Raw genomic sequence first — 27,321 nt, forward strand, 5'->3', positions numbered from 1 at the left:
AATTTCACTTTATACTTCAACAGATTACGGTAAATGTGTTAAATTCCAACACAACAAACGGAAAATAATTCAGATTTTATTGTTTCATTATTTACAAAAGTCAAACCGCTACTTCCTGTGCGGTACGCTAGCCACATTGTGCGCATGCGCGAGGACACCGGCGAACACAATGGACCTGGTTATCGCTTTTTCTGCCCTCCAGATGTGATTGCCTTGAAGTAATCGTGGAGATATGTTTAAGAAATGTGTAGCCATGCGCCGGAGGTGACAGCAGCCCAACACTGACATTTTTTTCCACCGTATAAACAGCCCAAAGTTGTGTCCTTTCGGCTGCACTTTAGTCCGCCGTGTTGTGTTGTGTAATGTCACTGTGCTGGTTGGATGCCATTGTCTGCTAACAGTGAAATACAAGCCCTGTGGGTAAGTGGATTAAAACTATATAAACATAGGCCTATACAGATTTTATGAGACTAAATATGCATAATAATGTTTCGGCTTATTAAGTAAAATCGCACACTAAATTTGGTGCAAATGATTGATAGCAACTACATATTACAATTGTTACTAATTTTTGTCTCAGATTAGTCCTGGATTATATAAAGTTAAATTCTTTGTATAGACCTGTTTTAATCCAAAGACTATTTAGTCCTGGCTTAGTTCTGATTTAACTTTATCCCTGTTTTATACAAGGTTTAGTTTTGTCCTGGTTTCAAGGCTGATCTAGTGTTATTTATCAACATGTTGGTACTAGTTTGGCCTTGATTTAGACTTGGTCCTGGTTTAGTCCTAGCATTTTTATTTAAGTACTACTCTTGTACTTAATATGCATCAGACTTTGAATTGAATGTTGGTATATGGCAGATTCTAGCCAGTCATCATGTGCTTGTATTTCCCAATATATTTGAACTCAGTTGAACTCTGACGAGTCAGTGACCTGCCCCGTAGTATCTGAGGTGTTTATGTCTTCAGGCAAGACACGAGTACATGCAGGAAAAGTATACAGAGAAATATAGGAGCCTAATATATAAGACTAATTAAAAAGTCCTGTCTGTAAAAATCTTAGCATCCGATATGTGAACAAAACAAAGCCACAAATATAATTCTTTAACAAACTTTAATTTGAATGTTTAATATTTACCCGTTTTACTTGGAAAATATACAATATTTGCCAATTTCTTTGTTTCTGGTCAGCAGGGCTATAGTTATCAATACAACTGTATTCAAAGAAGCCTCAACAATATATCACAAAGTCCCTAAAGTCTGAGACTGACACTATGTTTTTGCAAGCTCAGCCTTATAAAAAAAAGTGTTTTTTACAAATGTGCAAAAGTTAAATTCTAGTTGTATTATATTTCCTAATTTCGTTCCATTTATCCTTGTTTTTGACCTGATTTAGTGAAATTTGCAGAAAGATACATCATTAAGGACAGTGCTGAGCTTTGAAATAGTTTCAGGAACACTTTTGGATTGATGTGATGGATTCAGGTCAGGAACAGATACCAGAACACTCTCATCAGACACCATTATATCATCTGAAACCTTTGCCGGATCTTCCAAAATAGTTCCCGAATCCTTTACCCTGAAAACTGAAAGATGGGGGAATGCGTTTCCCCAAAGGAGGGATTAAGCTCCGATTAAGGATTTGTGTTTAAATTTAATGGAACATACTGTATTAAAGCAGTTTAATCAAATATCGTTATCACAATATTGCAGACCTGTATTTTATATTACAAGTTTTTCCGATATCGTGCCGTCTTATTGCTCAGTCTCTGAAGTTTTAAATGTTTCTTTCTAGTAATGGAACCACATTTTTTTGTCCTGCTTTAGTATATTGTAAACTCATACATTGATGAGGAAAAGCTCTGTGCAACTGCAATTAATTATAAAGCATCTGTAAACATTTGATGAACTTGAAGGCCAGTTTTCTAGCATCGCTGTGAAAGTGACCCTGAAAAGTGACCCTGAGAAGTGACCCTGCCAGGTGTGAAACGTGCCTATACTTGTCCTTGTGAAGAATTTGGATGTTGCAAATATGTTAGGAAAGTTAGGAATGAGTTTGGACACAACTAACATTTGAATTTCGTAGCTTCCTCTTTAATTGTTTGCGATCAAAAAATCAGGCATACAGTGGGAGGAAGAAGTAAGTGCACCGTGTGGAATTTCTCACATTTCTGCCTAAATTGGTCGTAAAATGTGGTCTGATCTTTTTCAAAATCATAAGAATAATTAAACAGTGTCTGTTTAAACTAATACCACCCAAACATTTACCTGTTATCACATTTTTAATGGCCATAACACATTCACAGGAGAGGGGGGAATAAGTAAGTGAACCCCCTTAATCTCACTGAACTGCAGCAGTTTTGTAAAGAGGAAAGGTCCAAGATTCATCAGTTATTGCTACAAAAGAAGGGTCAGCCACATATTTAATACACAGGGTACACTACTCACTTATTCCATGCATGTCGTGAATGTCTCAGGATTTTCTGCAAAATAAACGTCCAGGCCCTGAGGTAACAAAACAGCCCCACACCATGATGCTCCTGCTCCAGACTTCACAGTGAGGAGAGGGGTTTTGATGTGATGTTCCATTTGTCCTCCACACATGACGTTGTGTGTTCCTCCCCAACTATTCAACTTCTCCTGGATGTTCCACAGCACTACTAGAAAAATATACTGTGGACTGATGGACCCAAAGTTGAATAGTTTGGGAGGAACACACAACATCATTTGTGGAGGAAAAATGAAATATCAATAGAAACTTTAATTCACAAGTTTATCCAGATATTTTGCAGAAAAACCTGAGACATTCACGAACCGAGCACATTTTCTCCAAAAGCTTCTGGAAAAAAGGTGTGAAAATAGCGACAGAACTGAGAAGAAAACAATGATGAAGATGTGACAAAAAAAAGTGAGAAAACTTTGACAAAAAAGTGACGAAAAAATGACAAAAATTTACAAAAAAATGACAAAAAACTTACAAAGAAACGACAAAAAAATTACAAAGAATTTGACAAAATTTACAAAAAATTGATTAAAAAAAAGGACAATCTGATTTGATGACTGGAGGAAAAAGATCCATTTAGATGAGCTTTGTAGATCTTAGCTTTCAAATGAGGTGTTACACTGGCCTACAGGATTTGGGTAAAGCTGAACCGGAGAAAATGCTCTCGGTTCAGGCGGGAGTTAAGAGGTTAAACAGTTGGCTGATCCTTCTTTTACGGCAATAACTGATGAATCTTGGACCTTTCCTCTTTACAAAACTGCTGCAGTTCAGTGAGATTAAGGGGGTTCACTTACTTATTCAACAACGTTTTGAGCACTGTTCATCTAACTATAATGATTTTATCGGTGGTGAATTGGCAGGCTAGCTGTTAGCATTGGTGTGAAGTTGAACTGCCCTGTTACAAATGCATTCAAGCAAAGTGAGTCAGGTAGGGCTGTGCAATTAACCGAAATGTGATTACAATTTCGATTATTCCACTAAACGATTACAAAATTAGCATAATCATTATTTTTTTTTCACTTTTTAATTTATTTTTTATTTTTTATTTTTTTGCAAAGCAGACTTGCATATTTCATGGCGCTGGGATTATTTCCCCTTCGCATTTCACGTGCCATGGCTCACGCTTTTGCCTGACATAAAAAACAAACAGTGCTGCTCAGTTTGCTTGCGCAGGTGTGAGGGCTGGCCAGCAGGGGGCAGGTGTGAAACAGAGACCTCTCCTTAATCGAGGCACACTTGAAATCATTTGTACTTTTATGACTGTTCAGAAAACAGGAAATATTCAGCATAGTTTTTTTTTATTAATAAACATATAAATAGAATAAAGACCTTTTTTTATAGGGAACAAATAATCGTGATTATTATTTTTTTCAATAATCGAGCAGCCCTAGAGTCCGGTTTGGTCCACAGCAAACACGAGGAACTTAACTCGCTCCCTCTTTCACTGTTTGTAAACCTTCTCCAGCAAAATCTGCTTTAACGCCTTTAACGCCTTTAACTTTCTCTCCTTGCTGGTTGTGTCCCCAAAAGCCCTTCCGTAAGATTGCTGTTTATCATTGCTCTGTTGTTGTAATTAGCCAAAGCCATTAAACGCCTAACCACCGGATACTAGCTCGGCCCACTGTCTGCCTCCCGCTGTTACAAGGCGCTCGTATGGCGGTGATAAGGAGAGATAGCACACACACAGGGAGGAGCGAGGCGTCACATGAACAATACCACACTTTACTTCAGGTCACTTTGTTACTACGGCTTTTAAGGAACAAGCCGCGCTCAACATGATCGGACATATACGACATATACGAATGGTTTTGGCGTTTCATTGACAGGCGGGGGACCAACGATGGCGGAGGTGAATCTGGCCAAGCGGAAGGAGAAGTGTGAGAACTGCACCAAACAGGTAAGCAAGTATCGTCATAACATTGGCGAGAAGTCTGTGGATGTATCTTGATGAAATGCTTGGTTTTTCCAGTGCAACAAGAGGCAGGCGGAGGATGGGACGAACTCGCACCACAGCAGTGAAGCAAATGAAGAGGTGAGCTGCTTTTGAACCTTTGAACTGACTTGTGGATGGGGAGGACCGTTGTTGTTGTTTCTTTCCGCGATTTGCACCAGATGTTTTTGGTGAATGGTGGTGCAAACAGCTGATTTTTCCAAGAGCTGTTTATTTAAGTGCCAGATCTTTTGGAGCACAGATCTTTTTACAGAAGCTCTGTTTGTGAACAGTGTTTTGACCCACCATGGAACTACTTTTATCTATTTGAGACATTTTGCGTTGCCCACCAGAGCCTCGGACGATCCCCCTCATACTTAACCTCTTAACTCCCGCCTGAACCAAGAGGATCTTCTTCCTCACGTCATCAGATATTTTTTTCCATCATTTTTTTGTTGGGTATTCAAACTCATTTTTGTAACTTTTTTGTCATTTTTTGTCACATTTTGGTCATTTTTTGGTCCATTTTTTGTCACATTTTGTCACATTTTTTGTCATTTTTTGGTCATATTTTTGTAATTTTTTTGTCACATTTTTATCACATTTTTGTCATTTTTTTGTAACATTTTTGTCATTTTTTCGTCCATTTTTCCCCACATTTTGTCACATTTCTTTGTCATTTTTTTGTCTCATTTAGTCACATTTCTTTGTCATTTTTTTGTCACATTTTGTCATTTTTTGATCACATTTTTGTCATTTTTTGATCACATTTTTGTCATTTTTTTATCAAATTTTTTGTCATTTTTTTTGTCACATTTTGTCACATTTCTTAGTCATTTTTTGGTCACATTTTTGTCATTTTTTTTATCACATTTTTGTCATTTTTTTGTCTAATTTTTATCACATTTTTGTCACATTTTTGTCATTTTTTTGTCACATTTTTGTCATTATTTCGTACATTTTTTGTCAATTTCTTGTGACATTTTTGCCACCTTTTCATCAATTTTTCGTCACTTTTTTGTCAATGTTTTCTCACTTTTTTGTCACATTTCCATGTTGGATTGGGGTAAAGCCAAACTGGAGAAAATGTGCTCGGTTCAGGTGGGAGTTAAGGGGTTAACAAAAGCTTCATTACAAAACCAACTTGGTAAAACAAGAAGCCAATTCTGTCTCTTTCACCGTCAGAATAAGAGGAAACTTTATGTATATAGCAGCTTTCAGAGGTATGATCACAAACTGCTTCATGAAGTAAAACAGAGGCACTCAAAGCTCTAAAACACTAACCTGGGGCTGGCCAAAAGATGTATTTGATTTAAAAATCGAGTTGGTAAGTCAAATCGATATATATTTTTTGTATTCATAATTTGGATGTTTAAATATATTTTCAGGGTTTGTTGACGCACTTTAACTGAAAACAATAAATACATATATTTATAAAATAAACTTACAGTCAGCAGTTATCAGAGCCGTGGGAAGATAATTTAGTTAGGGGGTGCTGAGGGACAAAATTTAGTCATTTGTCTTTAAATGAAGGGATAAACTGAATGGAATTGTAAATTGAGATCAAGATTTTGGGGGAAACCGTCCAGCTCTATTTCAAAGCAGGTCTTCGGGGCGGTGTGGAGGTTCAGGCCCGAGGATCCAAGGCAGGGCTGCCTAAGCATGTTTTGTCAGGATCTGAACTGAAATTTGCAAAATGTGATATTTGATGACTTGATTTGTTTGTAGATAAAGTCACATGGCATTTCCTCGACAAAGCAACTGCACTAAAAGTATTTTTAGTCTGTGCATTTTAGTCAAAGCGTTAAGACTCACTAAAAAAAAGGTATTGTCAAAATTACAGTTTTGAAATTCTTGTGAAATTCTTCGGATTGAAATCAGTAATTGCATTTAATAGAAAAGTAGTGCAATCTGCAGCTTTTTCATCGTCACTATTAGGAAATGACTTTAATAATAATAATAATAATAATTTCTTACTGAATGATCTTATTTCTCTCAAAAAGATAAAAGTTCTTACATTTTTCCACTGTGAATTAAACCTGGATTTGAATACACAAGTCTCAAATCTCAACAAAATTGCAAACACGAGACAATTTACTAAGTCAGTATTTCAACCCTGATGTGACCCTGACCCTGACCTTTGACCCTTGCCTCCCTCAGGCGGCAGAGCCCCCTCAGCTGCTGCTCAGCGCGTGCCTGTCCTGTGAGGGCTGTCTGACGGAGGAGGAGACGGTCAGCATCTCCCAGCAGAGCCTGGAGGACCTGCACAGGGCGTTGGCTCTAAACAAGGTATTTGCAATAGCATGCTGGGTAATCAGGGAGTTCATATCTGCAGGGCGACCTGATCCACTGGAAGTATCTCTCACTGTTGAGCTCATCACACTCGCAGAATAGCCTTGATTCAAACCTATTCAGTCCATTTCTCTGTTCAGACACACATTCTTGCAGGACAGAACTTCTGTTGCCAGTATAGGGCAAAGACGACTTCCTGTCCACATTTTACGCTGAGTGCGTTTTAAAGCTGCACAATATATCGCAAAAAATATTGTATTGCGATGTTAGGTGATGCAATATCCGCATCACAAGAAGCCATGTGGCAACATCACTAAAGTCTTCATCGGACTGAGATCAACACATTTTTTGCATTTTCAGCCCAAAACAAACAATGGACACTTTCTAAAAATGTGTTTTAGTTAAAGCAGTACTAAGTAACGTGTTTACCTTAATAAATCCTTCCCGTAGTCCCTGTGGGGGTAATACAAGTGTTTATGGGATCATTGGAGGGTCTTTCATCTCCCCTGGTGTCTCTGGCCAGAAAACCATGTTTGCAACTTGACTGCCCCCGGTGCGGAGAAAGCAATACACACTAATGGAATCACGAAGAAGAAGCTAACATGCTAACGGGCAAAGCTAACTGCGGGCTAACGTCACTTTAAACAGTATTTACAGCCAGGTTTGAGTGAAAAAAGAATTTCCATTGTATAATTGGATGCACAGTATCCCTCTCTCCCTTCGCCTTTCCTGTCAGCGTAGTATTTACTCTCCAAGACAATTAATAAGTGAAAAAATCGTAACTTGCTACTACACCTGCAGTTGCGCTTATGGCCTCTAGGGGGAAGAGTTACTTAGTACTGCTTTAAACATTTCCTACTTAAGTAAAATTTTTGAAAGTAAAATTTTAAACCTTAAATTTGGAGTTTTTTGATGACTGCAGGTGACATAGCTGTGGTCGTGTAGTTGTGTTTTTTTTTTAACTAGTAAATACTACGCTGACAGAAAAGACAAAAGGAGAGAAGGATATCGTACATTGTGCCACAACCCAATTACACAATGGAGATTTTTTTTCACTTGGCTGTATAAATACTGCTAAAGTGGCGCTGGCCCGGAGTTAGCTTTGCCTGTTAGCCTGTTAGCTTCTTCTTCGTGATTCCATTAGTGTGTATTGGTGACTCCAACCCGGTGCAGGGCAAGCTGCAATTGTGGTTTACCTGGCCAGAGACACCAGGGGGAGATGAAAGACCCCCAATCATCTCATTAACACTTGTATTACACCCAGAGGGACTACGAGATTTATTTATTAAGGTAAACAAGTCACTCAGTTCTGCTTTAAATCGGATCCGATACTCTCAAATTGTCCAGATAGGCTACTGAATATCGGATCAGGACATCCCTTCTTCTGGACAAAGGTTGCGTTACTCTGAGAGAATTTCTCAACTTGAAAAAAAAAAGCATTGTAACAAGTAACATCTTTTCCCTGGAGTAAATGTACAGCACAAGTGTAACCTGCCGATCTCCCATCATAGAAATGCGACGCGTCCAAGCACAAGGTCCTGGTGGCGTCGGTCTGTCCGCAGTCGCTGCCTTTCTTCGCGGTCAAGTTCGGACTGGACATCAGCGAGGCGGCTCGGAAACTCTGCGGCTTTCTAAAGAGTCTAGGTGAGCTGAAGGATTTTCATTTTTCACATTTATTTCAAAAGATGTTGACGAGGAAAAGGAGACCAATGGCTGTGTACGTATTTACATTAAATTTCTTTTGTTATATTTTCTCCTTCATGTGTTGTTGTGCTTGCAGGAGTCCAGTACGTGTTCGACACCACGCTCGCGGCGGGCTTCAGTGTTTTGGAGAGCCAGAGTGAGTTTGTCCAGAGGTACAGACGGAGGAGCCACGACAGTCACGCTCTGCCCATGTTCACCTCCTCCTGCCCAGGTCATCTTTTCCCTCCAGTCTAACATCCTCTTTCCTCTAACATGTTGTATTTGCCTGCACTTGTCCAGGCCGGGCTTGTTATTTAGAAGCAGAGCTGGTGCAGTGAGATAGGGGACATTTCTGCACCACTCCCCCAAGATAGCAAATTCTAAATGTTTCCGGTGTTATTTTGAAAACTCCTCTATCTGTCTTTTCTAATTCCTGAGATACAGGCTAATGTTGCTAACTCGCGGCTAGCAGTTTTGGCCATTCTGACGCCGTTTTATGCCCAGGGGTTTATTCATCTGAAAAAACTAACCCAGCGACTAAAAAGTCCTCAGAAAATCCAAAATAAAGACATACAGCATGTTTATATTGAGCGAAAATGAGCTGCAGCAGAACAATGAAAACGCTGTAGCTTCTCGCTAAGTTACTACAAACACGCGAGAAAATCCACACGGAGCAAAGTAAAGACGAAAAGACACCATTTAAGTAACATCTCAATACTATTGTTCAATAAAAAGACATGAATAAATAAAGCACAGGCATTGGGAGCTTTTGGACATGGGCTTTTCTGTCTATGATGGACAGTGCATTAAAAATTAAAAATTATATTGAATGAAAATAAAAAATAAATAAATAAGCACAATTCTAATATAACTGCTCTTAAATGTGTCGCCTACTTTACTTATGAGTAAATTTACTAATTACAAACCAATCTGCTGTGAAAAAAGTAAGAATGTTGAAGAAAATGCCTTGTACTCGTATCGGTATTCGGTATCGGCGAGTACTTAAATCCAAGTATTCGTACTCGTATCGGTTTTAGAAAAAGTTGTATCGGTGCATCCCTATTCTAAATGTTTCCGGTGTTATTTTGAAAACCCCTTTGTCTGTCTTTTCTAATCGCATGTTTTGGAGTCCAGCTAATGATTATTTTAGGTGAATGACTGATGGAATGGAATACTCTGCTCTAAATGATTACTCAAATGAACCACAGCCACAGAGAATATTATTACATGCTCAAAGGCTAAAAGGCAATGATAATGGAGAGTGTGACTCTTTCTCAGGGCCTGGAGGGAAACTCGCTGATTTGAGTTGATGTTTTGTGTGTCCAGGGTGGATCCGGTACGCGGAGCGCGTCCTGGGCAGCCTGGTCACCCCTCACATCTGCACGGCCCGCTCCCCTCAGCAGGTCATGGGCTGCCTCATCAAAGACTACTTCTCCAAACAGCAGGTCCGCCCTCTGGTCGACTCTCCAGCGGTCGCATTCACCAGAAATCATAGAACGTTCATTCCGGTTCAAGAAGATGCTAAAGGAATTCTGTCTGATTTGGTCTTAACTTTTCCATATAATAGTATAGTATAATAGTTCTTTTGATGAAATATGATTATTTTTAACCAAGCGCATTTTCTCCAGTTCAACTTTACCCAAATCTGAAAGTTTCTCGACTGGAGTTTACAGCCTACAGGCCAGTGTAACGCCTCATTTGAAAGCTAAGACCCGCAATTAGCATCTTAGATTAGTTTTGTAATGAAACTAATCACTTTTTCATCACTTTTTGGTTGCGTCTTTGCCGCTCTTTTGACGTTTTTTTTACTGCATTTTAATCTTCAATTGCGTCTTGTTTTTGTCGCTATTTTGAGTTTTTTCATGAAGCCTTTAGATTTGAGTAAAGTCAAAGTGGAGAAAATGTGCAATGTTTGTTTGACTGTTGATTATGTGTGAAGCGATCACAACAACAAAAAATCACTTATTTCCTTCCATTTTACTGTAAACTAATGAGATTTGTACCCGATCTAAAACCATCTAAAACTGTGTGTGTACTGCCCCTCGTGGTAAATCAGTGAACTGCAATTTGAAAATAAGAATGACCGTGGTAGATGATAACGTTTAGAAAGTCCTTAGCATGAATCAGATTAAACAAAATATTCGGTGGCTGCATCCATGTCTTTCTTCTGCAGCAGTTGTAACCCCGCCTCGGCCTGTCGTTTCCCCGCAGAAGCTGAGCCCGGGACAGCTCTACCATTTCGTGGTGGCTCCGTGTTTCGATAAGAAGCTGGAGGCGGTCAGGGAGGAGTTCTACAACAGCGTCCTGGAGAGCCGCGACGTGGACTGTGTCCTCACCTCAGGTCCACATCCACCAGATCTCTGCGGCTAATGCTAATGCTAGCACTTCTCATGCTCATGCTCATGCTAACATGAATACAAAAGAACATAAAAATGTGTCATTCATTCATATTCATTTCCTGTGGATAATAGATTTGTTTGACACATACTGTTAATATTTTTAATTACATGGTGGACAGTAAGTTTTGTGTCGCTGTTTGTTTAGAACTTGATGTCTAATGTAAACACTTCAGAGGAGAGGACATCTGTGTTTATGAAGGAGTTTGAGAATTTTCTTTCTTCAAGACAAATTCACAAATATTTCAGCAAATCTGAACTAATCTGCATAAAAATAGTCGTGGCTAGATTTTATTGAAGTGATTTTAGCTTCAAGACAAACTCTCTTACTATTATGAACAAACATCTCCTCTAGTGAAGTACTATGTATCTATCGCACATCAAGTTCTACCAGGACGTTCGCCACATAATCTTTAAAAATATATATACTAAAACTAGAGGCCAACCGATATATCAGACCGATACATATGGGTATTTTACAATATCTGCTATGGACTGATATCATGCAAATAAAAGGCTGATATCTCCGGAACCGAAAGTCGTAGAGACTTCTCGGTGTTTTGCTTTGGAAAGAGCTTCGTCAGGACTTTCAAATGCACCCCACACATTCCTAGGCCTCAGAGGAGCTGACTTTACTTCACTTTATTAGTTTATTTAGAGAGGACAGTGCACATTAATGAACACTCAGTACATACTTGTGTAAATGTGCCAGATTTAGCCATGGGCTCCTTTCCAGCCATAGTCCTAGTACATTTAAGACAACAAATGTTTAACAAACAAACAAACATGGACATAAAGTGAGTATTTACACACTGAGAAACATCGCTTTGAAAATCAAACTTGTTTGCACACCTAGTTCATGTATGTTATGTTGCAGACTTTACTTGTTTGGAACCATAAGAGAGAGACTTGTCAGAGCGAGAGTGGCACAGGGAGTAGAGCGGGTCATCTTATGACCGGAGGGTCAGCGGTTCAAATCCCGCACACTGTCTTGTCAATGGGCAAGACGCTTTCCCCTCCTTGCCTCCAGTGTCTGCGTACACACAGTGAATGAGAGTGTGGAAGGGTCAGTGGTTCCTTCATGTAAAGCGCGTATATAAATGTGACCTTTTGACTTTTGACATTTTTTGTTTTGGATTCTGCTGATTTTTGTCTTTCAAATGAGCCTCTGCTCTCACAGTCCAACACTGACACATTTCACACTTTAGACTGTACATACACAGGATTATAGATTAAACTAAATGATCAGCAGTCCACATCAGAATCAGTCTTTGAAAAACCCATTTTGGTCGACGAGTTACACGAGTGTCTTTGAAGAACAAGTGTCTCTCTGATGGTTTTGTTTATGTAAAAGTAGTTCACAGAGTAAAAAAGATGATTTGTACACTTGTAGTTACTGTCCATGTGTCTCTGCAGGTCAGGTGTTTGGGCTGATGGAGCAGCAGAAGGTGTCTGTGGAGGAGCTGGACTCCGTCCCTCTGGACCACATGTGAGTACTGCACTGCTCTGCACTCTGTCCACATGACGATCAGTGAAGAGTGAATGCTGTGTTGCGTTCAGCCTGGGGGAGAGTGCGGACACCGAGCTGCTGAGGCACGAGGGCCGCGGCTCCGAGGGCTTCCTGGAGCACGTCTTCAAACACGCCGCCAAAGAGCTGTTCGGCCTGGACGTCCACAAGATCACCTACAAGACGCTCAGGTGCGCGCGGTGGTGGACCCGATCCTGAGATGTGGGAATACGGCTTTACTTCATGTCAGTCATGTTTTGTAGAAACCGAGACTTCCAGGAGGTGAGTCTGGAGCGCGATGGGGAGACGCTGCTGCAGTTCGCCGCGGTCTACGGCTTCCGGAACATTCAGACCCTGGTCCACCGCATGAAGAAAGGCCGCCTGCCCTACCAGCTGGTGGAGGTGCTGTCCTGTCCCGGAGGTAAGCGTGCTTTTGCTAATCCGCAGGGGCGAGGTTTTTATCAGGGTTTTTATTCTGAACAGCAACTTTATAAATAAACTAACTTATGGATAAACAAAGCAAATGAAGAGAGAGATCTTTCAGTTTCATAAATGATTTGTTATAAAGTGACAGAATTGTAGGACCTAAAAAAGGTTCAGTAGACGCAATGGTTTGGCTAACTTCCTGTTGGCCAGTATAGGGCAACAGCCACTTCTTGTTAACATTTTAATATTCCAAAATTAAATTTGATTAAAAAGCTAAAGAAACTCCACATGAACATTGAGCAGAGCGCTTTTCCAAACAATTAGTTGAGATTGTGGCGCTATTTTGACTTTTGTTAGCGTCAAGTTAACATTGGCCTTTAGCTTCAACGCTAAAACTGCTACATGTTGTCTTGACGACCCCTGCTATAATAATGTGTTTGGTGGGATATGTGTTTGGTTTGCTGTTCGAACCTTAGGTTGATTATGACGTGCAGTAGCAATGAACAAATTATCAATAAATGTCAAGTCATGCAATAATAATAATTGGGTAATAATAATATGCTTTAAAGTGGACATATCCTGCTCAAATATAGACATTATTTTTGGTGCCTCGGCGCTGGCACAGTCCAGTTGAAAAATGGCACCAAAAAAATCTTTGGATCTGAATAAAGTTCAAAGTAGAACTTCAATAGACAACAAGAAGAAAAGAGAGAAAACATTTTAAGTAAAGCTCTTTTTGAAAACAACAATGAAACTGAAATACTCAAAAATCTAAAGTTTAGGACCACATGCCTTTAAAAGACCAAATCTGTGAAAAAAGGTGAATTTGTGTGTCACTCTGTCATGACATCCTGATGCAAAGGCCAAAAATAAAATTCACGTTTTGATGGGATATCCCCAGCACTGAGCCGGAGGATCTGATTGGCTGGAGAGAGGCCCCTGCTTATGTAGCTCAACAACCCAAACTTTTTTTGCCTCTGTCATCCGGACGTCATGATAGAGTTCTACCAGACAGAAAATGACACTGAATCCTCATTTTTGCACAGATTTGGCCTTTTTGTATGTACGCAAATTTGAATCTATTTGCATTGTGTGTAAATTGGTCTGTTTGTTTTCCTTTTTTCTTTTTACATGATTTAAACCCATGTCAAAGATGAATTTCTGCCTCTATTGGGACAGACAATAAAGATCTCTTATCCATTATCTTATCTTTTAAAGGCATGAGGTCCCAAACCTTTTATCAGCTGCAAAAACACTATTTCCGCTTAACTGTTGTTTTTACTAAGACGTTTGCTTTCGTCATTTCCTTGAGCGAGACACTCCACTGCAAAGGAGAGCCAACAGAAGGAAACTGGCAAATGGCTCCAGACTGTGGCGGCTCCAGAATTGATTGCAACATGTGACGCGTTCTCCTCCTCTGCCCCAGGCTGCCTGAGCGGTCGGGGCCAGGCCGAGTCCGACGGGGGCCGCGTGGACAAGCCTTTGGTGCAGCACATGGAGGAGGCCTACACCAGCCTCCCCGTCCGCCTGCCGGAGCTCAACCCCGCCGTCCACACGCTGTACCAGGACTGGCTCCAGGGGCAGGACTCGCCTCAGAGCAACGCCCTGCTGCACACCGGGTATCGCCCCGGCAACCACGCGCACCCGCCGCCGCCGCACATGCAGTGGTGACGGGCCAGAGCTCCGCGGAGGTGCCAGAAGTGAAGACAAAGTGTGGAGCGGATGGAGGGCAGCCAAGTTCGTCACGTTTTTTTCACCGTCGTCTCAGAAGCAGTGACTATAGAAGCTGAAAGGACTTAAAGGACCTGTACCAGATTTATTTCTGTTTACAAACTACTTACTACAACGGGGTACAGGGCCTTTAAGAATAAAATAGCAAGTTCATCAACCAAATCACCAACTAAATCCCCCAAAATCAATTCAAGTGTGGATTTTCTTGCTCGTAAATTCTTCCAAAGATTGCCTTTAAAGTAGCCATAAAGTAAAAGTATTTGAGCCACTGCAGACATTGAGTTTGGGCAGCAGCTCAGAGACTTTACTCACTGCTACCTCCAAGTTCCCCCATTTGAAAATGCGATAATTCAAAAACTAAACAAGATCCACAATCCCCTCTGAAAATGTCTTTGTTACTAATATGTCACAAAGTTGAACCATACATTTATTTTTTTAGGGATTTTTTTTGGTCATTTTTTTCCCTCTGACTAAATATTTCGACCCCCCGCCCTCCATCTGAACTTCTCACACCAGACTTTATGTATACAAGCTATTCTTCCCTGCAGCCACTAGGCGGTGCTGTCAGCCTCCCCAAAAAGGAGCACGAGAACTGTTTGTGACCCAAAGAAGGGGCATTGTTTCATCAAATATGGTCCAATAATGTGTAGCATGTCTTCCTTTTTTTTGTCGGGGGGGTGGGGGGGACAAAGGGGGGGGGTCAGTGGGAGTTTTTAATTTAACTTGTAAACTGGATTCATGCAACAAAACAGTAAAATGCAGTTTGGTCCATGAGCTTTGAGCTGTGTTGTGTTGTCTCTTCATTGCTTTATTTTCTTCGCTGTTAGTAAAAATACTACAACTTCATAATGATGACATATTACAAAGGAACTAGGCAGATAGTATTTACGGAGATAGTAGGGCTGGGACCAGGGGCGTCGGACTGGGGGGGGGTAAAGGGTACTGTGGGACCTCAAAAATGCTGCAAAAAGCGTTCTGTATTGTACTTTCTATAGCTTCCTCATAATTGATGCTGTAAGAACTGAAAACACCCGGGCTGAAATACAGTGGTTGCTACACAGAATTTTGCGCAAACAACAAAGATTGATAATATCTTAGGGCCCTGACACCCCTTTAAAAATGTGCCAAATGGTTCAGCCCAAGCACAGTGCACTTTAACCAAGATAGTTTGTACCCAGGGCCCAGAATTTGGTGCTGCGCCCCTGCTGTTAATTATTCCTAGTGTGCAGGGATGGAGGAATACAAGCCTCAGGATATATCAAGTAATACGTCTAGTTACTATTACTTGATTGCGCATTTCCTGCCAGTTTATACTTCTACTTGTGTAATATTTTAATGAAGTATGTGTAGGCTACTTTTATATGAGTAAAAATGATAGTTACTCGTTCCACAGTTAGAAAAAAACACTTTACTTTGACACATAAAATAGATGTAGTTTGTGTTTTTATGCTTTATTCTTATTCTAAGAATTATCATTATCATTATCATTTTTATTGCTTTTAATAAATCTCACGTGTGTGTCATGGCGTCGCCGTCGTTCGCGTCGTTGCCATTGGCAACAGGCGCGCTATATAAACCGCAACTGGAACGTCATTTTTCACAGTCACTTTGACGCTCGACTGAGAGATTACACGAGAGGTCTGTATCTTCATTTCTCACCAAGTTTCTGTCAGTTCTTGCTCATAGACACATTCAAAACGCTTTCTAACACTTTGTTTCTGTGCTTGTATGTGTTTTTTCCAGATTTACAAACCAACGCTCAACTCTGATTGACCATGGCACCGAATCTGCAGCTCTTCCCTGGCGGTAAGTGTCTTTATAATACTGTATATCAACAAATATTGCAAAAATAGCTTGAATTTTCAATGTTAGTACCCGTTTTGTCCGTGTGGGGGCAGTGCGGCTTTTGCTAATGCTAATGTTTTGGTCAAAAGTGGTCAAAGTAGCTAAAGCTAAGGAAGCTGGTCAGGTTTGGTAACTTTCACTCGACGATAACTTTTTAAAGCATGGTTAATACCTGATAAAAACGGCTGACATTTATCAGTAGGAGTCCTAAGTAAAAAGTTATGGAGGAATTTGTTGGAAACATAAGGTAATTTAGTTTCACGACGTCTTGTTGTTGTAAAAAGTGGTCAAGCTAGAAACCATCAGCCTTGAGAGCACTTGGTAACTTTCACTCGACGATTTCTTTTTTGTGCGTGGTTAATACCTGATAAAAATGGCTGACATTTATCAGTAGGAGTCCTAAGTAAAAAGTTATGGAGGAATTTGTTGGAAACATAAGGTAGTTTAGTTTCACGACGTCTTGTTGTTGTCAAAAGTGGTCAAGCTAACGGAACGGTCAGTCTTGAGAGCACTTGGTAACTTTCACTGGTCTATTTCTATTTTGGACGTGTTTAATACCTGATAAAAATGGTTTAAATTTATCAGTAGGAATCTTAAGTAAAACGTCATCAAGGAATTTGACGGAAAACTGAGATAGTTTAGTTTCTGGGCGTCGAAAATCATCGTTGTTTGATGTAAACCTTTCCAGCCCAACATTCTAAATTGGTCGATTATTTCTCAGAAATGCATTTGCTTTGCTTAAAAGTAGATTAATATTGGTTAACTTTTGATGCGTTGTTAGGTTTGGATGGCATTACCAGGTGCCCTGTAAACTTACACCAGAGATGCCAGCCTGAGGTCAGTCATATTGAATTATTAACATGAATTACATTTGTTGTTGTGTTCATTTTGTTGACTCAAATATTTAGTCATAATTTTATTCAATGTATGTTTTTGTCGACTAAAATTGGACTAAAACTAAGTAAAAAGTTGATAATGAGACTAAAACTATGACTAAAATGTCCAGATATTAGATAAAAATGTAAAGAAGAAACTAAAATCATCCAAACTTCCAATGACAGTTTGAAAGAGCCTCATGTCATTTACAGTCAGTGTCAAAGGAACAGCTCTGAGCTTTGTTCATGAGGAGAAGCTCCATGAAGCCGAGGACTTGATTAAATATGATCATAATAAATAAAAGTTTGTCTTCGATTCGGTCGACAAAATTTTACCTGCAATTTTAGTCGACTAAAACTAGAGTGAAATTGAAGAGAACTATTTGACTGAATCGTGTCTAAAATTGAATTGCACAAAAGACTAGAACTAAAAACATGTTGTCAAAATGAACTCTGGTTGGTGCGAGTTGCTCATGTTTGTCCTTTTCAGACCCTGTGGACGCTCCGTGGTTCCCTCCGTGGGACGACCCGTGGGACGACCCAGAGGACGCTCCAGCGGAGGCGGTCGACTCAGACGCGGACGACGGAGGTGAGGTTCATGTGCATTGGGCTCCTGTTTTGTTGCAGGTGTTCGCCCTTTCTGATGAAGAGGAGGAGGAGGAGGAGGAGGACTGGGACGACGGGGACTCTGGCTACGGAAGTCTTGAAGAGGAAGAGGAAGAGGAAGATGAAGACCAGCGCGTTCCTGGACAGGAGCTCCGGGCCCCTCCTGCTCAAGCTGTGGAGCCGGTGGGTCTTCCCCAGATCCCTGCCCCACAGCAGCGAGCAGAGAGCCCGTCTCCAGCCTTCAGCGCCCTGCAGAGGATGGAAGAGGAAGCGCTTCACCGTCAGGACCTCGGTCAGCTCTCTCTCCCTGCACCCTCCCGTCCCGTCCTGGATTTGTCTTCAGGCCCTGCTCCGGACTTCCTGCCCCTCGGCGGATCCAAGCGCAGCAGGGATGAAGATGATGAAGACAAGGAAGACGACGCCAAGCGCCCCCGCCTCTCCTCCTCTGAAGACTCCGACGGCCCCTCCACTTCAGCTGGGACGTCCGGAGGCTTCACCCGCTACTTCCTCCACCCCCACCTGTTCCAGGACCCGGATTCAGACTCGGACTGAACTTTAGCCTCTGAATTCCGGACCTGGAAAGTCCGTAATGGCGACATTTACCACCGTCCACGCGCTGACCTTTGACCTGTAGATAACCTTCACTTAGTCGTGTCTGCGTGTGCTTCAAACACCAAAAGACACGTTTCTGTAGTAATAGTAGTAGTAGTAGTATTTTTGTGTGCTTTCAAGACAAAAAGACAAAAAACATATTTCTTGTAGTAGTAGTAGTTGTAATATTAATAGTAATAGTAGTAGTAGTAGTAGTAGAAGTAGTAATAGTAGTAGTAGTAGTAGTAGTATTTTTGTGTGCTCTATAAACAAAAAGACAAAAAACATATTTCTTGTAGTAGTAGTAGTAGTAGTAGTAGTAGTAGTAGTAGTAGTAGTAGTAGTAGTAGTAGTAGTAATATTATGTGTGTGCTCTAAAAACAAAAGACATAAAACAATGTGGTAAAAGTATCTGTGTTTCTAGTTTTCTAAATGTAAAAGTATCTGTTTAAAAATGACTCTATTTATTCTACTCTTAGTCATAACTGTTGCACTTTAAGACAAAGTGAGTGAAAAAAGTTTCTTCTCTTTGTGTCGGCCCTTTTCCACTCGGGGCAGAGCAGGGTTAGACAGGACGTCCCAGAACCAGAGGGTTGTTTTCCGCTCTGGGCAGAGCAGGGTTAGACAGGACGTCCCATAACCAGAGGGTTGTTTTCCGCTCTGGGCAGAGCAGGGTTAGACAGGACGTCCCAGAACCAGAGGGTTGTTTTCCGCTCTGGGCAGAGCAGGGTTAGACAGGACGTCCCATAACCAGAGGGTTGTTTTCCACTCTGGGCAGAGCAGGGTTAGACAGGACGTCCCATAACCAGAGGGTTGTTGGTGCGACTGCTTCTCTGTATTTTAGCTGTGTGTGTTGTAAACTGAACGTTGTCCTGGGGCAGCAGTGGCTCAGCTGGTAGAGTTCCACCTCTAATTCAAAGGTTGGTGGTTCGATCTCTAATACTGGCAGCGCACACTGTCGTTGTGTCCTTGGGCAAGACACTTGACCCGCATTGCCCCAGTGTAGATGTGTGAGTGGAGAGCGTGTGTGGGTGAATGACTGACTGCTGTACTGTAAGGTAAGTGTGTGTTTGGAGCCGGTCCATTCACACTTGCTGACTGTAATAAACTGTAACCAGGAGATTTGGGTTTGTCCATGAACTCAGCAGTTTGTGGGACACTCCCTACTTCCCCCGTTTCTCATGTTTTTGTTTGGTATTGTATTAACTGTATTAACATGTTTAATAAAAGGATTTGTCTCTTTGCACTTGATTTTGGTTTGTCAAAAGAAACAAAACCAATATTAAAAGGTGTGACAGAGAAGCAGCTTATTATAATAAAAGTTAATTTAAAATGGGCCAAAACGTCTTCACCTAATGCCTTCCATTTCTGATGATACATTAATATTGGAGATGAATAGGACTGTTAGTTTTCGGCGGTAGGGTTGTGTGTGTTTTTGTTTTGTTTGTTTACAGGGGAAACAACTGGGAGTGATCGCCGCACCAGCAGAGGACGTCCTGACCCGACACCACACGACCTCGGAGTGACCTGTGATTTCTCAGGAGGCCGCTGCTCTTTATAAATGGTAAATTGTCTCCACATTATATGTATATTTATATATGTGTATATATAAAGAAGGAGCCGCTCATCCATTGGCTCTCATTCATACACCGATGTGCACAGGTACTGGAGGCCAGGTGGACCACATGCCCAAGGACACAACGCTCAGGAGCCAGGAATCCCACCTTCTGATCACGAGACCACCCGCTCTAAAGGGTAAATGCTCACATTTATATAGCACCTTTACATCAAGGAACCACTCACCCATTCACTCTCTCATTCATACACCAGTGTACACAGACACCGGAGGCAAGGAGGGGGAAGTGTCTTGCCCAAGGACACAATTGGAACCGCCGACCCTCCGGTCACAGGACGACCCGCTCTACCATCTGCACCACTGTCTTCCTTTCTTGTGGAAGTCACATGTCCCTGACCTGCCCGTAGAGGAGCTCCGGCAGAGGTGAGACGGCGCTGCAGCCGTGTCCTTATGATGTGTCCCCCTGACTGTGCAGCGCCACCTGTACAACACTTTGAGCAGTGAGAAATAAACGTAAGTAAATAAGAATGATGATTTGTATTGTCTTTTTTGTTCAGAGCTTATTTAGAAAGCATTGGGGAGTTGTTACAAGTACAGTTTTATAAACAGCCCAGATTTTGCCTCAATGAGAGACAGAGGAGTTTGTTTTTTCAGTTGCACCATTACATTACAGTGGTCTGGTCAGAACAGGTTAGTTTGTAGTTGTGAGACACAGAGGGTCAACGTCCTTGTTTTTGCAAGTCCAGTGGTTCACAAACACCAGGGCTTCTTCAGGTGCTACAGAGTCAGCTGCCATTTCTGCCTGGAGATGGAACCAAACGGACACGGGCTCCAGGCTGCGGGTCCCGGAGAAGAATCTGCCGCTCACACACAAACAGCTTTTTGTCAAGGAGGCAGGTTTATGGTTCTCCAATCACAGCTTTGAAACACTATTTGGTTGTCGCGTTTAGTTGTAGAAGAAGTAATCAATCCTGGATCAATGGTGGAAATAAACAAGAATGGATGGATAAGAAGTAGGAATTCAGATTTCTTGGCAATAAGGGAAGCTGTTATTTCTGAAGAAATACTGCCCTCGTGTGGTTAGTGTTTTACATTACACCCATGTGGCCACACTGGCTGCTCTAAAATGCTTTTGTGCATAGTACACCTTTGGATGGAATCATTTCAATGGTCTGTAGTGTGTCTTTGAGATAATCAGAACACTTTTCATCTGTTTACTGTGTATCATTGCTTTAATCAACAGAACAGGTCAACCAATATCACACATCTTTCAATTAAAAATGATAAATACAAAAAAGTAAAGCAGTGTTCTGGTGGGTTCAGCCTCACACAGGAGGTAATGGGGTCCAGGTCTATCTTAAAGAAATATGTAACTAACAACGTCACATTAGATCACGTGTAACATAGATGTTGTGCACACAGTAGCATGGCATTCTGAACCAACTGTCTTATTTGTCATGGTTGGCACCACTCATGCAATCCAACTCACTTTGAATTACTAAAATAAATGAACTTTTATTCAATATTCTGTTGTTATAACTTCCAGACATGCACGTGTAATCTTTAAGTGCATGTATTTTGGAAAACATCACACCGCTCAAAGGGAGTAGGAAGAATTGAATAACTTGTCCAGCCCGACCCCTCCATGATGATTACACTCCGCAATGATCATTATGTTTGAATACTGTTAATTATCCCTAGTGTGCAAGAATCGAGGAATAAAACTCACAGGATATATCAAGTAATATGTCTAGTTACTATTACTTGATTGCCTATTTTGCAGCCCCTGAGTGTTTCTTGAGAGCTGAGAGAACAAGTGAATTTCTCCATTGTAAGATCAATAAAGTCCTATCTTATCACATCTTATCTTCACACATCAGGTCACACACTGCAGAGGCAGATGTGCTTCATCACTGATACGTGGCTCAAATATTCCATTCCAGTAGTTCTCCAGTTACTTTTTGAAGTCATTGCCCTGAGGAGTTTTAAAATATGGTAGGCCTACTTTAGTTTTTACTATATTTTAGCCAACTGAAATGTTAATCATCGGCCCTGAGGCCCAGAGAGAGAGACTTTTACCCAAACTACAGTCACTGTCTATGAATCCTTCCTCACAGGTGAAGAACCTGGTGTGATCTTTGACTCTGAGCTGGCGTTTATTCCACACATTAAGAATATCACAAAGATAGGTTTTTACATCTAAAGAACATAGCCAGAGTCGCCCCATTCTCTCTCGGGCCAACACGGAGACGCTCATGCATGCTTTTATCACCAGTCGTATCGACTACTGTAATGCCCTGCTTTCTGGTCTTCCCAAAAAGAGGATCTCAGGTTTACAACTTTTACAAAATCCGGCAGCTCGTGTCCTGACGAAGACCAGGAGGCAGGATCGATTTTAAAGTTCTTTTAGTGGTTTTTAAATGTCTTAATGGTCTTGGTCCTTCTATCTTTCAGAACTGCTTTTACCTTATGAACCTTTCACGGCCCCTTCGCTCCTCCTCAGGGGTCTCCTAGTCATTCCTAAAGTCAACAAAAAGACTCATGGTGAGGCGTCTTTCCAATATTGTGGCCCTCGCCTCTGGAACCACCTGAGGAGGAGCTCAGGGCTGAGGAGGAGCTCAGGGCTGAGGAGGAGCTCAGGGCTGAGGAGGAGCTCAGGGCTGAGGAGGAGCTCAGGGCTGAGGAGGAGCTCAGGGCTGAGGAGGAGCTCAGACCTGAGGAGGAGCTCAGGGCTGAGGAGGAGCTCAGGGCTGAGGAGGAGCTCAGGGCTGAGGAGGAGCTCAGACCTGAGGAGGAGCTCAGACCTGAGGAGGAGCTCAGACCTGAGGAGGAGCTCAGGGCTGAGGAGGAGCTCAGACCTGAGGAGGAGCTCAGGGCTGCAGAGAACGTTCATGTTTTCAAGAGCAGCTCAAGACCCACCTTTTTAGCTTGGCTTTTAACTGACTAATCTATTTATTTAATCCTAATATATAAATGTACATATATGGGAGGTTATTCCAGGCGCATTGTTTTAAATGTTGTAATCTGTAAAGCACTTTGTGATACCTTTCGGTATGAAAAGCGCTTTATAAATAAAGTTTGATTGATTGATACTTTATACTTCTACTTGAGTCATATTTGAATGAAGTATGTGTACTTTTACATGAGCAAAAACGATAGTTACTCGTTCCACAGTTTGAAAAAAAAACCTTTACTTTGACACATAAAATAGATGTAGTTTGTGTTTATATACTTTATTCTTCAGGTAAATTATTTGGGTGTATATGAGCTAAGGGCATATGAGACCTACACATTTCTTCTTCTGAAACACTGAAGTGGCACCGAGAGCCCCCACACCTGCAGCACAATGATGGCATCACAAGAGCTGCTACAGGAAACAAGGAAGGGACCAAGGAGAAGATGGTGAAAGACTGTTGTGGAGCGGAGGGAGCTGCGCAGGAGGAAGAGGAAGAAGGAGGGGGAGCTGACCAGTGCAGGACACCACGCTCTGAAACATTGTCAAAGGAGGAGGCGGTGCACCATTTCAGAGGATCAGAGGAGCACTGAAGGCAGCCAGCCAGGTTTTCTCGAAGGGTGCGCCCAGCCACCCTGCGAAGGAAACTCATTTCGGCCGCTTGTATCTACGATCTTGTCCTTTCAGTCATTACCCAAATCTCATGACCATAGGTGAGGGCGGGAACGTAGACCGATCGGTAAAACGAGAGCTTTGCCCCGACTCAGCTCCCTCTTCACCACGACAGTCCGATACAGCGACCGCATCACTGCTGACGCCGCACCGATCCGTCTGTCGATCTCACGCTCCATCCGTCTCTCACTCGTGAACAAGACCCCAAGACACTTGAACTCCTCCACTTGAGGCAAGGACTCCCCACCGACCTGAAGAGGGGAAGCACCTTTTTCCGGTGGAGAACCATGGCCTCGAGGTGCTGACCCTCATCCTGTCTGCTTCACACTCGGCTGCAAACCGCCCCAGAGCAGCTGAAGGTCCTGATTTGTTGCTAACAGATCATGCAACTTTAGTGAGCACAATCAGTCTCCAAAGTCCAATAACACCTGGGACCACCTCTTAGTACAATGGAGCAGAACTGATTCCTCCCTCGCCTCTTTTTGCCCATATTTGTCCACCCGCCATGCCCTATGCCCTAAGTCTGCATTATTATCATTATAGTTATTATTATTGATTGACTGCGGAATTCTTCCGCAGTCAATTATTGGTTTTCATGTTCTTTATTATTATTCCTCTTCCATCTTTTTCCCGATTTTCTAGAGCTTTCAGCACCTTCATGCTTTGTGCAATTTATGCAAGTTATGCATCAGAACGTTCCGCATGTTGAGGAGAAGGGTGCTATTACTTTTGGGACTTCTGCAACTTACGGTTTTTCCGCAATCGGCCAAAATGTCGGAGATTTTTTTCATTGACTTATAATGGGGCTGCCGCAAATCCATGCTTTTCTGCACTTTTTTCTGCATTTTCTGCACTTTGTGCATGTTCAGCTTCTGCAACTTGTGGGTTTTGAGAAAAAATTGGCTTCTGCAGTTTTCCAGTTTTTTTATACGAGAGTTTGAAATGTTTGCATTGGTGTGTATGTGCGAATCCAGCCAATCAGGAGACTCCAGGACTTTCAGCCGTTTGTGCAGCTTCTGCCAATCAAGCACTTTCAACAGTTTGACAAGTTTATGGAATTTAAAAAGTTTATGCAACATTAATAATTTATGCAAAGTAACCACTTTATGCATTTTAAACCGTTTATGCAACTTAAGAGTTTATGCCATTTAGGATTTATGCATTTTAAAGCGTTTATGCAATTTACACAATATATGCAAATTAACCCATTCATGCATTATACCACTTTATGCAGTTTATACAGTTTATGCAACATGACATTTTATGCATTTTACCAGTTTATGCAAATTTGATTATGCAAATTGAAGAGTTTATGCAATTTCTGTATTCGCTTCCCGCATTTCCGCAGTCAATCGCAATGGCGCAGCCATTGCATTTCTAGTTATTATTATTATTATTATTATTATTATTATTATTATTATTATTATTATTATTATTATTATTATTATTATTATAAATCTCACATCTGTGTCATGGCGTCGGCGTCGTTGGCGTCGTTGCCATTGGCAACAGGTGCTCTATATAAACCGCAACTGGAACGTCATTTTTCACAGTCACTTTGACGCTCGACTGAGAGATTACACGAGAGGTCTGTATCTTCATTTCTCACCAAGTTTCTGTCAGTTCTTGCTCATAGACACATTCAAAACGCTTTCTAACACTTTGTTTCTGTGCTTGTATGTGTTTTTTCCAGATTTACAAACCAACGCTCAACTCTGATTGATCATGGCACCGAATCTGCAGCTCTTCCCTGGCGGTAAGTGTCTTTATAATACTGTATATCAACAAATATTGCAAAAATAGCTTGAATTTTCAATGTTAGTACCCGTTTTGTCCGTGTGGGGGCAGTGCGGCTTTTGCTGATGCTAATGTTTTGGTCAAAAGTGGTCAAAGTAGCTAAAGCTAAGGAAGCTGGTCAGGTTTGGTAACTTTCACTCGACGATAACTTTTTAAAGCATGGTTAATACCTGATAAAAACGGCTGACATTTATCAGTAGGAGTCCTAAGTAAAAGGTTATGGAGGAATTTGTTGGAAACATAAGGTAATTTAGTTTCACGACGTCTTGTTGTAGTAAAAAGTGGTCAATCTAGAAACCATCAGCCTTGAGAGCACTTGGTAACTTTCACTCGACGATTTCTTTTTTGTGCGTGGTTAATACCTGATAAAAACGGCTGACATTTATCAGTAGGAGTCCTAAGTAAAAAGTTATCGAGGAATTTGTTGGAAACATAAGGTAGTTTAGTTTCACGACGTCTTGTTGTTGTCAAAAGTGGTCAAGCTAACGGAACGGTCAGTCTTGAGAGCACTTGGTAACTTTCACTGGTCTATTTCTATTTTGGACGTGGTTAATACCTGATAAAAATGGTTTAAATTCATCAGTAGGAATCTTAAGTAAAACGTCATCAAGGAATTTGATGGAAAACTGAGATAGTTTAGTTTCTGGGCGTCGAAAATCATCGTTGTTTGATGTAAACCTTTCCAGCCCAACATTCTAAATTGGTCGATTATTTCTCAGAAATGCATTTGCTTTGCTTAAAAGTAGATTAATATTGGTTCACTTTTGATGCGTTGTTAGGTTTGGATGGCATTACCAGGTGCCCTGTAAACTTACACCAGAGATGCCAGCCTGAGGTCAGTCATATTGAATTATTAACATGAATTACATTTGTTGGTGCCAGTGTTCATTTTGTTGACTCAAATATTTAGTCATAATTTTATTCAATGTATGTTTTTGTCGACTAAAATTGGACTAAAACTAAGTTAAAGTTGATAATGAGACTAAAACTATGACTAAAATGTCCAGATATTAGATAAAAATGTAAAGAAGAAACTAAAATCATCCAAACTTCCAATGACAATTTGAAAGAGCCTCATGTCATTTACAGTCAGTGCCAAAGGAACAGCTCTGAGCTTTGTTCATGAGGAGAAGCTCCATGAAGCCGAGGACCTGGATTAAATATGATCATAATAAATAAAAGTTTGTCTTAGATTCGGTCGACAAAATCTTACCTGCAATTTTAGTCGACTAAAAGTAGAGTGAAATTGAAGAGAACTATTTGACTGAATCGTGTCTAATATTGAATTGCATTTCCGTCAAAAGACTAGAACTAAAAACATGTTGTCAAAATGAACTCTGGTTGGTGCGAGTTGCTCATGTTTGTACTTTTCAGACCCTGTGGACGCTCCGTGGTTCCCTCCGTGGGACGACCCGTGGGACGACCCAGAGGACGCTCCAGCGGAGGCGGTCGACTCAGACGCGGACGACGGAGGTGAGGTTCATGTGCATTGGGCTCCTGTTTTGTTGCAGGTGTTCGCCCTTTCTGATGAAGAGGAGGAGGAGGAGGAGGAGGACTGGGACGACGGGGACTCTGGCTACGGAAGTCTTGAAGAGGAAGAGGAAGATGAAGACCTGCGCGTTCCTGGACTGGAGCTCCGGGCCCCTCCTGCTCAAGCTGTGGAGCCGGTGGGTCTTCCCCAGATCCCTGCCCCACAGCAGCGAGCAGAGAGCCCGTCTCCAGCCTTCAGCGCCCTGCAGAGGATGGAAGAGGAAGCGCTTCACCGTCAGGACCTCGGTCAGCTCTCTCTCCCTGCACCCTCCCGTCCCGTCCTGGATTTGTCTTCAGGCCCTGCTCCGGACTTCCTGCCCCTCGGCGGATCCAAGCGCAGCAGGGATGAAGATGATGAAGACGAGGAAGACGACGCCAAGCGCCCCCGCCTCTCCTCCTCTGAAGACT

At 41.6% G+C, this 27,321-nt stretch overlaps 1 protein-coding gene and 1 long non-coding RNA gene across 2 annotated transcripts; both read left to right on the forward strand.

The window, feature by feature from the left end:
* The first annotated feature begins 149 nt into the window (after nucleotides 1-149).
* On the forward strand, nucleotides 150-14,728 carry narf (nuclear prelamin A recognition factor). Its single transcript, XM_079578065.1, has 12 exons — nucleotides 150-420; nucleotides 4,330-4,400; nucleotides 4,473-4,535; nucleotides 6,594-6,722; nucleotides 8,237-8,369; nucleotides 8,506-8,640; nucleotides 9,735-9,853; nucleotides 10,620-10,749; nucleotides 12,221-12,293; nucleotides 12,365-12,502; nucleotides 12,575-12,732; nucleotides 14,164-14,728. Exons 2-12 carry the CDS (start codon nucleotides 4,344-4,346, stop codon nucleotides 14,406-14,408), a joined length of 1,380 nt encoding a protein of 459 aa, XP_079434191.1. The 5' UTR covers nucleotides 150-420; nucleotides 4,330-4,343; the 3' UTR covers nucleotides 14,409-14,728.
* A 10,434-nt stretch (nucleotides 14,729-25,162) lies between these two features.
* Nucleotides 25,163-26,922, forward strand: LOC306978757. Its single transcript, XR_013793923.1, has 3 exons — nucleotides 25,163-25,342; nucleotides 26,163-26,218; nucleotides 26,758-26,922. It is a non-coding gene; the product is annotated as an uncharacterized lncRNA (long non-coding RNA).
* The last annotated feature ends 399 nt before the right edge of the window (nucleotides 26,923-27,321 follow it).

Source organism: Gobius niger, assembly GCF_951799975.1.
Source record: "Gobius niger genome assembly, chromosome: 19".
Classification (NCBI taxonomy): domain Eukaryota; kingdom Metazoa; phylum Chordata; class Actinopteri; order Gobiiformes; family Gobiidae; genus Gobius; species Gobius niger.